The sequence below is a fragment of the Babylonia areolata genome, chromosome 18, assembly GCF_041734735.1.
Source record: "Babylonia areolata isolate BAREFJ2019XMU chromosome 18, ASM4173473v1, whole genome shotgun sequence".
In the NCBI taxonomy this organism is placed as follows: domain Eukaryota; kingdom Metazoa; phylum Mollusca; class Gastropoda; order Neogastropoda; family Buccinidae; genus Babylonia; species Babylonia areolata.
In genome coordinates this window covers 6963708-6976874 of record NC_134893.1, presented here as the reverse complement: position 1 = coordinate 6976874, position 13167 = coordinate 6963708, and the positions used below count along the sequence as shown (strand labels likewise).

The 13167-nt window shown below is 41.3% G+C and overlaps 1 protein-coding gene and 1 non-coding gene across 3 annotated transcripts in view; both read left to right on the top strand.

The window, feature by feature from the left end:
* Nucleotides 1–1256: 1256 nt before the first annotated feature.
* The window catches only part of LOC143292409 (ethanolamine-phosphate cytidylyltransferase-like), a 38978-nt gene continuing 27067 nt past the window's right edge, over nucleotides 1257–13167 (top strand). Inside the window, exons 1-8 of one of the 2 annotated variants that reach the window (XM_076602651.1) lie at nucleotides 1257–1538; nucleotides 4378–4420; nucleotides 6042–6087; nucleotides 7138–7223; nucleotides 8854–8929; nucleotides 10974–11040; nucleotides 11922–11969; nucleotides 12506–12584. In XM_076602651.1, coding sequence (XP_076458766.1) covers nucleotides 1447–1538; nucleotides 4378–4420; nucleotides 6042–6087; nucleotides 7138–7223; nucleotides 8854–8929; nucleotides 10974–11040; nucleotides 11922–11969; nucleotides 12506–12584 — 537 coding nt within the window. In that variant the 5' untranslated portion in view covers nucleotides 1257–1446. The remainder of the gene's footprint in view (nucleotides 1539–4377; nucleotides 4421–6041; nucleotides 6088–7137; nucleotides 7224–8853; nucleotides 8930–10973; nucleotides 11041–11921; nucleotides 11970–12505; nucleotides 12585–13167) is intronic. The other variant, XM_076602652.1, reaches the window with a different exon arrangement.
* Nucleotides 8115–8233, top strand: LOC143293182 (5S ribosomal RNA). Its single transcript, XR_013056737.1, has one exon. It is a non-coding gene; the product is annotated as a 5S ribosomal RNA (ribosomal RNA).

Here is a 13167-nt window from a genome sequence, read left to right as displayed (position 1 = left end):
GTGGGGGTCAATGTAAAATGTGTCGGTGCGGAATGAAATCTGGACATTTCTGTTTCGTAATGATTAGGTCCTTTGACATGATCAGTCTGTCCATGGCATATCAGTACAAGACGGACAACTTGAGCCACAGTTCACGCTCACCAGCAATGGCAAAGCGAGCAGAGGCCACTGCCTCAGTGAAATTGAGCAAGGTCCACTGACTCAGTGTCCGGACTCCACTCAGTCAAGTCATCCGTCGTTCGGAGTGCCTTCTTTGCGGATCGGGTCATGAACACCTGGAATGGTCTCCTAGAAGAGGTGGTGACCTCAACGACCGCGCGCTCACCAATCATAATTATCGGTCTTATGATATTCAGTCATGACTGATACCTTCAGTTCGATCTTAATGACTACTGAGACTCACCGGTGATAACTGAAACCCAAAGTAACTATTGTTATATGCAACGCGCACTCACACACACACACACACACACACACACACACACACACACACACACACACACACTGACACACAATCAGTACGCGTGCACGGCCATGCCAGTGCGCACTGGCACTGACGCACCGACTGCACACCGGCCGGCTCGCGCACGGTGGACGCCGCAGGGTACATGCACTGGCACACCGCGGGCCTCACACACACACACACACACACACACACACAGTGATTGTCAAGGGGTTTATCAATTTCACAAGTGGACAAACAAGGAATGATCGATGCTAATGCCTAAACTGACACCATAATATTATAAAGACTGCGTTTACCCACCAATACCAGGACTCGCCCCTGAACTGACATCGTAACCTTCACCGAACCATTCACTGGCAAGACCCAAGCCACTGAACAACTTGACCTTGTGCAATGGGCTCTTTGCCAAGAGATCGTTAAACATTATATCACTCATGAGGTGGGTGCATGACAGCACTATGGTAAGATGCTCATCTGCCAATACAGAGTCCGTGTGGGCGGCCTGGCTTCCAATTCCATTCTCATCCTTGCCTCGAGTCTCAGTCTCAACTGACTTGAAGTTTGACCGAGCTGAAAAATCAAACCTGTGCGTCCAAACGGTAAACCGAGGCCCCGTGTGCGGCACGAACTTGCATGGCGCACTGAAAACGAGTGTTGATCCTCTACCCGCAAAATTTTGTCAGTGGAAGAAATCCACTTTAAGTTAGGCGCACATTATCATTATGCATGCACTCGAGGCCTGACAAAGTGCGTTGGGTTATGCTGGTTGTCATGCATCTGCTTGCAGATGTGGTGTAGCGTATATGTAGATTTGTCCGAACGCAGTCACGCCTCCTTGAGAAACTGGAACTGAAACTGAAACTAAGCCACTTCAAGAGAGGTCCACCGACTGTCAATGATTTCGCTTTGGGTTCGCTGGGCGTGCTCGCAACGGATGCGAAACCACCACTAGCGGGGTCGGCTCTACATTTTACTTCGAGATGGCGTCCAGGCAATCGGACGACGCGAACCCCAGCAGCGGAATGTCACCAGAGAAGAAGAATAAACAAGTCAGAGTATGGATGGATGGATGGTAAGTATACAAAATCGTGCATAAAGCACTATGGGTGTTTGTTCCTTGTTGTTTTCTCTGGCGTTTGTGTGCATGAGTCTCGAAGTGAATCCAGTCTGTTCACCTCTATCAAGTTGCGAACATGCAGTCGTGAAGAGGAGAGTAGGCGTGGTTTGTGCGGTGGTTCGATTTCAACATGATTCCAGGCGTGTCGGACGTGTTAAGACTTGGATCAAGTGGTTCCAAATGCGTAGGGTGAAACTCTCGCTGAAAAGATTGCATTGTATATTTGTGGATGATATAAACAAAATGTTACTTGTAAGGAATCAATGTACATACGTGTCAATGTATAAGAGTGTAATGCACGAATCCACACAAGTATGAAACATGAAAATGGCATCGTGCATTTTTGTGTATTTGTATGTGTTTACATGCATTTTGACAAATCATATTTATCAGTTTCTTCGTGGAATGTATGAGCTAAAAACTCTCACTCTTCGTGTGTTTGTGTGTGTGTGTGTGTGTAAACTATAGTATGACTGTGTGTGTGTGTATGTGTGTGTGTTTTTTACATCTATTTGCTTGTTTGTTTATTTATTATTATTGTCTTTTTTTTTTTTAATCATGATTACTTCCCCGTTTTTTTAATTATCTATTCATTTGTTTATACTTTTTTTCTTCTTATATATATATATATATATATATATATATATATTAACTCAAGGCCTGACTAAGCGCGTTTGGTAATGCTGCTGGTCAGGCATCTGCTTAGCAGATGTGGTGTAACGTATATGGATTTGTCCGAACACAGTGACGCCTTTTTTAGTTACTGATACTGATACTGATAGCATAAGTTAGTGTTTACTATAATGCAATTTGTATGTATCAGTATTGCTCTAAAATGGAATGAGAGTACAGAGAAACAGAGAAGAATCAATTTTTAACCTTTTTCTAGATCATATATAAACAGTAATACTAATAAACAAGAAAACAGTATTAAGATTAAGATTTTTTTCTGAAACATTTTTGGAGAGTGTCCAACCAAATATCGGAAACTGATCAATGTATTCATCATTAAAAAGCCATGTAAAACATAAGCAATGACAAAAGAATGTGCTATACATTTCCAAGCACTATAAACAAATTTAAAAAATAAATAAAATAAAAAATTTATAAAGGAAAGAAAGACTAATACGTCATCAGACTCTATCAATGACTGATCAGATTCAGTTTCATTTTACTATATATTGGTTTAGTGTAGTGATATACATACAAAGACGGTGTATTTTCTTGAAAGCCAAATACAGTTGCTGTAAACAATTCTACTTGTTCAGTGACCTTATACACTATAGCAGTATTTGAAATTCCTAGCATAATCTGAAGTACATTTTGAGCTATATCTTGAATTATGAATTGCATTTTTGTGAATCATCTTCTTTGTGTGTGTGTGTGTGTGTGTGTGTGTGTGTGTGTTTTATGTACATGTTTGTGTGTGTGCATGTGTGTGTGTGCATCTTTGTGTGTGTGTGTGTAAGAGAGAGAGGGTGTGTGTGTATGCACATGTATATGTTCTACTTTGCCACTGGCTTGTATATATTATTTTCAGTCTGAATAAGCCTTTTTCGTTTCATTGTCAGATGTTGGTGTCCATAGATCTTTAACTACAAAGTATATTGCCTGATGAATATATGAGTCATCATTAGGATTTGTCATCTATATTAAAATTTAAAGGGCATAGTGGTTCAAACAAGTAAAACATTCTGTAATGTTGTCGTGTTTGACATGTATGTAAGCAAATAGAGTCTGTGTAATTGCTTTCATTGTGTGTGTGTGTGTCTGTGCAAGCGTGAGTGTGTGTTTGTGTGCATGCATGAGTGTGTGTGTGTGTGTGTGTGTGTGTGTGTGTGTGAGAGAGAGAGAGAGTGAAAGCTAGAGTTATCATGGTAAACTTAATCTTTCTTGATTTCTCTGTCACCAGTAATGATAGAAAAGGCAAACTTAGCAGAACGGTAAACAAACACATCTGTGCCCGTGAAGAAATATTTACTTTCTAATCTCAAGAGTCAAAGGGCAGTGTCGTTGCATGGCATTGATTTATGACAGAACAAGCTTCTGGGCATGATGGATCAGACTCGTCTCTTTCGCCTGATCTTCATCAAATGTGACTGCCCATTCACAAAAAGATTGTAAACCCTATTAAAATTCAAAAAGATCAGTAGCCGTAGTTTTCAGTTTCAAGGAGGTGTCAAAATATGCGGCTGGATCTTTCACACTATTCCACATCTGTTAAAAAAGAAACAAGGAAACGAATGTAGACATCTGACCCAGTGCACTGCAAGTATGAAAGAGATGGGGGTGGGGACAGAGATTATGAAAAAAAAATTATGCAAAGACACACTCAAACAAATTTATGCATACCAGCAAACAGACAACAGAGCTGGGGTCTTGTGTCAGATATCCAGACTTTGTACAGTGAACTTTGTGCAGTGAATGGTTAATAATGGCTGGAGTGTGAATGTTTTGCAACATCGAGAGGTTGTAAAAAGCCAAAGGTTAATCAATGTTTGGTTGAAAAATACCACTTGAAATGTTTTTTCAGTCAGTGAGTTAAGACTGAAGAAAGCAAAACAAAACAAAACAACAGCTTCAACAAAACAAACACTTTAACTGAGCCTGGATATGAGAGAGTTATAAAGTAGTGAAGGATATATATATATATATATATATATATATATATATATATATGTGTGTGTGTGTGTGTGTGTGTGTGTGTGTGTGTGTGTAGGAAGGATATATTATGCGTTGCACAATTAGTGTCTGTGATATTGTACTTTTTTGTTGTTGTTGTTTTATATTCCAGCTTTGACATGGTTCACTTTGGACATGCAAACGCTCTGAGACAGGTATGTACAATATTGATTGTCTGCACAGGTGTGGTTACTTTATGGGTATGGGATATATCATATATGTGTGCCGGAAGTGGTATTATTGAAGAGAAGGCATTGTGAAGGTGGTTCTGTCACATAAGATAATTCAGTATTTTAAAAAAATGAAAAGAAAGAGAGAGAGAGAAAAGAAAAAGAATACTGTGACTATATCATTGAAAAATTTTAGACAAAGACTTTTTCTTCTTCTTTTTTTCATTCCATGTTGAATATATCCTCATTTCATATTTGTAAGGGGGGAAACTTGTGTAGTAGTTTATGAGTGAGTTACTGGGGCAGTTTACTGTTCAGTATTTGAATGAATGATCAGTTAGGCTGGAAGCTGTTGCGCCCAAATTTTTTAAACTGCGTGGCTAAGCTCATGCCCAAGATCAAAGACTGGGATGGACCATCTCCTCCACCTTCACCTATTCCTTGATTTCTGATGATGTCGTTGGGGCACTGCTGAAGACAGTTCTACCACTCTTTTCCACCTGTCTCTTCCCTCCACCGCTCGCTGTGATTGCACCAGATTCATACCTGACCATTCTTCTATACTATCTTCCCACCTCTTCCTCTGTTTTCCTCATCTGTGGCTTCCTCTGACTGTTCCATGCAATATCGTCTTTGCTAGTCCTATTGAGCTAGAAACATATTCATTCCACTTCATTTTTCATTTCTTGTAGACTGTAAGGAGGTCAACATGAGGTCCTATTTCTTGGTGGATCTTGCAGTGGACCTCTTCGTTTGTCACATGATCTGTGTATTGGATGCCCGAGATCTTCCTTCAGCATCTCAGTTCAGTTGGTGGGATCTCTCTTCGCATATCTTCTGAGAGCGCCCAAGTTTGGCAGGCAGAGAGGAAGACTAACAAGATAAGGGAGTGCTGTAGGTGGATCTTGGCATGCAGACACATGTTCTCATCTCTCCAAATGGTTTGGAGTCTTGCTGTTGCAGATGTTGTTTATGCAATCTTTGTAATGACCTCAGGTTTTGAACCTTTATCCGATATGATGAGCCAGGATATTTGAGAGTCTTCACTGTTTCAAAACTTGGCCCACTAACTTTGATGTCTGAAGTGATTCATATGGTGCAGTTAGTCATGAGTTCAGTCTGTTTGGTACTGATATCCATGAGAAATGCTCAGGCCGCTTTGTTCCACTTCAAGCTGGCCCATTCATCTTCAGTGAAGGTGAAGATGTGAGGTGTGCCATACTTACCTTTGACTGGAAACAACAAGATGGAAACATTGAACAGAAAAAGCTGCTGAAATTGTAGAGTCTAAATCTTATGACTCTTTATGATATAAATCATATATTTGTCATAATGATACACAATTGTGATTTAAACTGACTCAAAACTATTTGATCACTCTCTATACACAAGTATAGAAATTCAGTGTTTGATATGTGCAAGTATTCTCTTCACCAATGCAGATCTGTGGATTCGAGAGTGTGAGAGGGAGGGAGAAGACATGAAAGGTTACCATTACAGACCCAGGGGATAAATCGCTGACTGTACCAATTTTGTGAAACCATGAACTGTGGATTTTTGATTTCTAGTTCTCATTGATAGCTTTTTCATTTTGTTTCTTTTCCAGGGGAAACAGTTTGGTGATCATCTGTCTGTGGGCGTTCATTCAGATGGTGGGTACAGTATTGTAACAGTTGCTGTACACTTTGTATAGTTTATTTTGTTGTCAGCTCTTCCGTTTTGAAGAAACATCTTTTGTTTTTCTATCTCTGCATTCATGGGCTGCAATTTCTACATTCACTCTTTAGATCAATGAATGTTTTTTTTATATATAATTTCCAATTTACCTCACTATATAGCAGCCAAAATCCATTTTTAGGAGTGTGTATATTGGGTATGATCATGTTTCCATAACACACCAAATACTGACATGTATTTAGGGATCTTTAATGTGTGTGTGTGATGTTTGCGCATGATTATGTTGACATGAGAGAACGGAAAAAATCTCCACCTTTGAATTTAATTCACCAGGTGCTAATACCAGGATCGAGCCCAGGACCCTCAGATTGAAAGTCCAACGCTTTAGCCATTCATATATTGGGCCCTTCAGTTTTATTCTGTAACTCCTATGCTTTGTCTCAGACTACTTCTCTTTTACTATTTATAGCCTTGTGTGTGTTTGTGTGTGTGTGTGTGTGTGTGCCATTATCTGTGCCGTTTCAGTGACATTATTCCCACGCTTTTCCGAATCCTCCTTACACAACAACACCTGAGTTCATCTATCATGGTCTCCAGTCAGTAGTCTACAGGGAACTATCAGTGTTAGGTCACCAGGAGGCCACACACCGGAAGAGACCCTGCAATACTTCTGAGTCAATTTGGTGGTGTTCCATAGTGCCTGCTCTGGTTCAACGTACTTAGGACACCACCTGCTAAGACCCCCACTGATGACAGTAATAGCGTAGTCACGGAGCCAGACTGAGTCACCTTCCCACCCCCACCCCCACCTGCAGTGTGAAGACCACATCAAAGTCCCCATAACAGCAGTCCCCCCATGAATCTGTCAACACTGAAGACCTTGACAAGAATTCACCCCAAACATTGAAGTGGAGGGGGATATAAACTGAGGACACCATGGGGACAGGGCATGAAAGGCCACAGACTTTGGAACATTTGTTCATATCATTTCTAATCTTATCTTTGTTTTGTTTTTACTTTTTCAGAAGAAATAGCCAAGCACAAGGGCCCCCCAGTGTACAATGAACAAGAACGGTACAAGATGGTTCGAGCCATCAAGTGGGTGGATCAGGTAAATGTGAAACAGCTAAATGGTTTTGCTTGAAGATTTTAGGTTAAAGGGCAATACTTATAAGGTACTTAAATTATGCATGACCCAAAGATGTGTTGCCAAACAAAGATCAGTGGAAATCTTTTATTGTTCTGTGTTTTCGTACATGCCTGCAAAGATAAAAATTGTTCCTTCAGCACTACATCACATGTTCTAGTTCAGCAGAGACTTACAAGATAATTATTTTGTTCAACATACTGATATGTTTAGCCTCCATTCTTACTCCTCATTAGTCTCTTTTATGGTTTGATTTAATCTATTTAATCTTTTTTTTTTCTTCTGAGCATGTCTTCTGGGTTCATGCAATTCCAACTCAGTAATTTTCTCTGTATTTATAAACAATTACATTTGAAATAGTTTGAGTGATTGTGTTGTTTTGTATTGTACATGTGATTTACATCGCATAACTGGGTTTTTGATTATTTTTCACGCTTGATGTGTCTCTTTTTTTATTTTGTAAGCATTTGTGTTTGTGCATGTTTTGTGTCATGATTGGTGTGTGTTCGATTATGAATCAAATTCAGTCTATCTTTTTTTTTCTTATGCTTTTTTGTGGTTTAATCAGTGGGAACCTAATTACATTCTGAGTGATGTGGTCAGCAGGATGTGTGATAGATGCGTAACAGATGTTAAAACAAAAAGCTGTGTTATGATTAAAGGTGAAAAAGAACAGACAGTTCATTTTGCGTCAAGTTGCGCACACACTCTTTGTGTCGCGTGGCATGTAAGGCCCTTGGAGATTTCCTCTACTACTTTCCATGTGCTGTCTCAGCATCGGTGGTCTAGTGGTAGAATACTCGCCTGCCACGCGGGTGACACGGGTTCGTTTCCCGGTTGATGCACAATGTGTTTGCCAACGGCCATACCATGTTGAAAACACCGGTTCTCGTCCGATCACTAAAGTTAAGCAACGTCGGGCCCGGTTAGTACTTGGATGGGTGACTGCCTGGGAACACCGGGTGCTGTTGGCATTACTTTTCTCAAGGCCTGACTAAGCACGTTGGGTTACGCTGCTGGTCAGGCATCTGCTTGGCAGATGTGGTGTAGCGTATATGGATTTGGCCGAACGCAGTGACGCCTCCTTGAGCTACTGAAACTGTCTTAGCTACCTTCCTCCTGGCATGGCAGTTCTCCTTCAAACATTTGTATAATCTGGACAAAAATAATTGTTTTTTTTATAGGTTTTTCTATAATAATTTGCCCAGGAAGATTGTTTATTTGCTATGAGTTTTTTCATGCACATGAAGTGCATGATATGCAAGGGACTTCTGTTTATCTTCTCATCTGAAAGAGTAGCGCTAAGACCACGACCCAAGGTTTTCTTGGGGGGGGGTAAATATTCAGTTCAGTTCAGTCCAGTAAATCAAGGACATGTTACTGCATTCAGACAAATCCATATATGCTACACCACATCTGCTAAGCTGATGCTTGACTAGCAGTGTAACCCAACACGCTTTGTCAGATTTTGAGGATGAACAAATAAATTAATAAATAAGGATAATAATTATCTACCACAAGGCGACCACTGCATAAATAGCATGACTAAGCTAAGAACTGTTTCATAGTTTTTCTTGGGTTTTTGTCTGTACAGGTTGTGGAAAATGCACCGTACGTGACAACACTTGAGACTTTGGATGAGTACAATTGTGATTTCTGTGTTCATGGAGGTAAGTATTTACAGATGATTATGATATAGTCATTTAAGATACAGTGCATGCTGTTCTTTGTAAGCTGTCGAAATTCATTGTTGTTGGTATTATTTGTTTTGTTTGGTAATCTTATAGCTAAAGCATTGATAAGAAATTTGGTGTTTTCTAGAATCATTTATGAATGTTTACTTGTCAGGCCAGTGGATTGGAGGAGGATGGGGTCAGTGAGAAAGAACGTATTTTCTGATTGTGTATATGCATACACATGTTTGTGTGATGGAAAGAGGGAGCGAGTGAGAAAGAAAGAATGAAGAGTATTTGAGGGTGCATGTGTGCATGTTGAGAAATACAGTGCCTCTGAATCAGTAACCTGCTGAAATATCTGCAAGAGAGAGACAGTGTGTGAGTTAGCGTTTGCCTGTGTTTGTGCATGTTGGGAAATGGAAAAGAAAAAAAACCATAACATCAAGACTTGCTATGAACAATATCGAGTTGAGTTATGAAGAGGAAGTATGTGTGTGAGAGTGTGTGTGTGTGCACTCACAGGTGTGCATGCCTAGGAAATACACAAAAACAAAAACAAAAAACAAAAAAAACAAAAAAACCTCAGACCAACAGGAACCCTTGTGAAACAAGTATATCCTTTTCACCCCCTGGTCTACAACCCCTTTCCCTCTCTTGACTGGGGGCTCCTGTAGTGTCTTACCTTTGTACCACAGTCAGACAGTGGTCCAGGTCATAGGGGCAGGAGAGTGCAGGGGAAGAATGGGGACGTTGGTCAGACACCCAAGTCCAGTCATACATCTTTCTTTCACTCTGGTCATGCAGTGATGAATTGATGGGGGGTTTGGGGAAAAAGAGAGGGAGGGGGTTGGGGAAAGGAGAGATTTCAGCCAGTTGTAATATTGTGATCCTGTTACGTAATTGCCTTACTTGTGTCTCCTGTCCAGGCACACAGTAATTGCTTACTGAGCTAGACAGCCTTGTCAGCCGTCTCTGTTTCTCTTCTTCCATTCCCATTCTCAAGGCCTGACTAAGCGCGTCTCTGTTTCTCTTCTTCCATTCCCATTCTCAAGGCCTGACTAAGCGCGTTGGGTTACGCTGCTGGTCAGGCATCTGCTTGGCAGATGTGGTGTAGCATATATGGTTTTGTCTTAACACAGTGACGCCTCCTTGTGCTACTGAAACTGAAACCATTCCCAGTCTTTGTTCTGTCAGTCTCTTTCTCTGTCTCTCACTGTCTCTGTCTCTCTCTCTCTTTCTCTGTGCCATGCTCTTGTGCATGCACACATGCATGCACAGACACAGACACACAATCTCTCCCTCTCTTTCGCTCTCTCTCATTCATTCATGCTCTCTCTCCTTTGTACCCCCAGGAGGAGGAGGTGGAGGGGGGGGGAGATAAGTGGGCATCACATGTGAGTCTTCAAAGTCCTGTCTCTCTAGTTTAAAGTATTTGTATTTCTTTTTATCACAACAGATTTCTCTGTGTGAAATTCGGGCTGCTCTCCCCAGGGAGAGTGTGTCGCTATACTACAGCGCCACCCATTTTTTTTGGTATTTTTCCTGCGTGCAGTTTTATTTGTTTTTCCTATTGACGTGGATTTTTTTGCAGAATTTTGCGAGGAACAACCCTTTTGTTGTCGTGGGTTCTGTTACGTGCGCTAAGTGCGTGCTGCACACGGGACCTCGGTTTATCGTCTCATCCGAATGACTAGCGTCCAGACCACCACTCAAGGTCTAGTGGAGGGGGAGAAAATATTGGCGGCTGAGCTGTGATTCGAACCAGCGCGCTCAGATTCTCTCGCTTCCTAGACGGATGCGTTACCTCTAGGCCATCACTCCACTAAGTAAGGTTGTTGTCTGTCCACACAAAAGTAAATGAAATATCTGTTTAATTTTGTTTCTTTCTTTTTTCAGTTCTTTTTGCTCTTAACAGCATTACAGCTTTTTTTTTTTTTTTTTTAATTACTGTTCACTGAATTTAAAAAGTGTGGCTTGCTGTAGTCATCATTGTTTTACTGACTGAGGATTGTGCAGTGTTTGATGTGTTGACAAACAGATGACATCACCACGACAGCGGATGGTCAGGACACCTATCATCTGGTCAAGTCGGCCGGCAGATACAAGTGAGTAAATGATAAAAAGTGAGCGAGTGGATAGATGGAGCAGAGAGGAACGCATGCACACACACACGTGCATGCACACACACAAACACACACACACACACACACACACAAACACGCACACACACACACACAAGCACACATGCACGCACGCATATGCACACACACATATATACACACGCATACACACACATGCTTGCAGGCATTTGTTTGTTTCATCTCTTCCAGTTTAGGTCTTCCTTCTTCATTTTCTTTCTACTGTGTGTCTTTGTTCTTGACTTTCTTTTTTTTTTCTGCATTTTTATCAGTTTTTCTGTCTTTGTTATTTTCTGGGTGTTTGTGTCTGCCGAAGTTTGGGCTTACAAAATTGAGGATAAATATGCCGGGGAAAAAAAAACAACAAAAAAAACAACCAGGCAGCATTAAGGTGTACATTTCGAGTTAAAAGTTACAGCTGTGATGTGTTGATAATTGGTCTTCCCATGTATCATGAATTATAGTCAGTGAAGAGCGTCAAGGATTGATGTCAGGGCGCTTGTCTTTTCCCCCTAGTGAAGATTTTATTGAACAGGATCAGTTACAAGGTTGTTGGCAGTTTGTGTCTCTTTTTCTTTTCGTTTTTCTTTCCCCCCCCCACCCCCCCCAGCTATGTAGTTTCTTTAAGGCAAGTGTTGTTTTGTTTGGGGCATTTTATCTTGACTTCATCTGCATTTTGTTTCCTTTTGAATGGTTTTCTTGTGTTGTATGTGTGTGTGTGGGGGCGGGGGAGATGGGGGGTGGAGGGGGTGTACATGATTTACTTACTGTCTTTTAGTGGTTGAATTTATGTTGCATTTATATGCAATATGTTTTAATGAAGAACATTCAATTTTTTTTGTTTTCAGGGAGTGCAAACGCACAGAGGGTGTGTCAACAACAGACTTGGTGGGCAGGTGAACACGTACGCATGTGTGTGTGTGTGTGTGCTGGGGGTTGGCGGGGAAGGAGAGGAGGGTAGGGGAGAGGGGATCATCACTGGGTGAACATCATCAGGTGAATAGCATGCTCCCGTCACCCATTTCCGGCTGACCATCATCTGCTAAATGGTTTTGTGAAAATTTTATCGAGAAGACAGTCATTTGGAACGGGAAAAAAATTATGAATAGGAGTAAAAAAAAAAAAAAAAAAAATTAAAAAAAAAAAAAAATTTGAAAGAGAAAAAAACCACAAGGTAGATGCCTTTCTGTCTTTTGTTGTATTGTTTTTGGGTTGTTGTTTTTCTAACACACATGCACACACGCGCGCGCGCGTGCGCGCGCTCGCGTGCGCGCACGCACACACACACACACACACACACACACACACACAACTCACACACAACACACACACACACACCCACAGAACACACAACACACACACACACATACCACCACCTGTAACAGGGATACCATTGCTCATGACGACTCACCTGCTCCATACTGTCAAACAGAATGTTGCTAGTGACCAAGACGCATCATCAGCAGGAGAAGGATGAGATCGACCAGGCCTCTGTGGGTGCCATCAGTCAGGTGAGCGCCAGAAATACCTCTTCTGGGTTTGTTTGTTTTTTTCTGTGTAGTATTGTCCTATGCTAAAATATACATTGTATGTTAGTGTTGTGGAATGTGGGTGGATTGCATTATCTATGTGGCTGCTTAAAATGTGTCGTTTGTGTGTATGTGTGTGTACATGTGAATGTATGCAGCAGTATACTGTGAAGCATGCAGCCCTCTGTTGTGGAAAATCCAGTGTGGAGGTTGATAAGTAGATGCTTTGAAATGTGTGTGTGTACAAGTGAGTGCAAGCAACAGTATACTGTGAAGCATGCAACCCACTGTTGTGGAAAGTCCTGTGTGGAGGCTGATAAGTAGATGCTTTGAAATGTGTTGTGTGTTGACATAATGTGTGCAAACTGTTGTGTGTGTTTAGATTAGCCAGGTCTTGCGGGGAGAGAGCTTTGGGGGCTAATGGGGTGGGTCTAGTTTGTGACAGTGGTTATTGCAGCACTAGACGGGCGCAATAGCCGAATGGTTAAAGCGTTGGACTTTCAATCTGAGGGTCCCGGGTTCGAATCACAGTGACGGTGCCTGGTGGGTAAAGGGTGGAGATTTT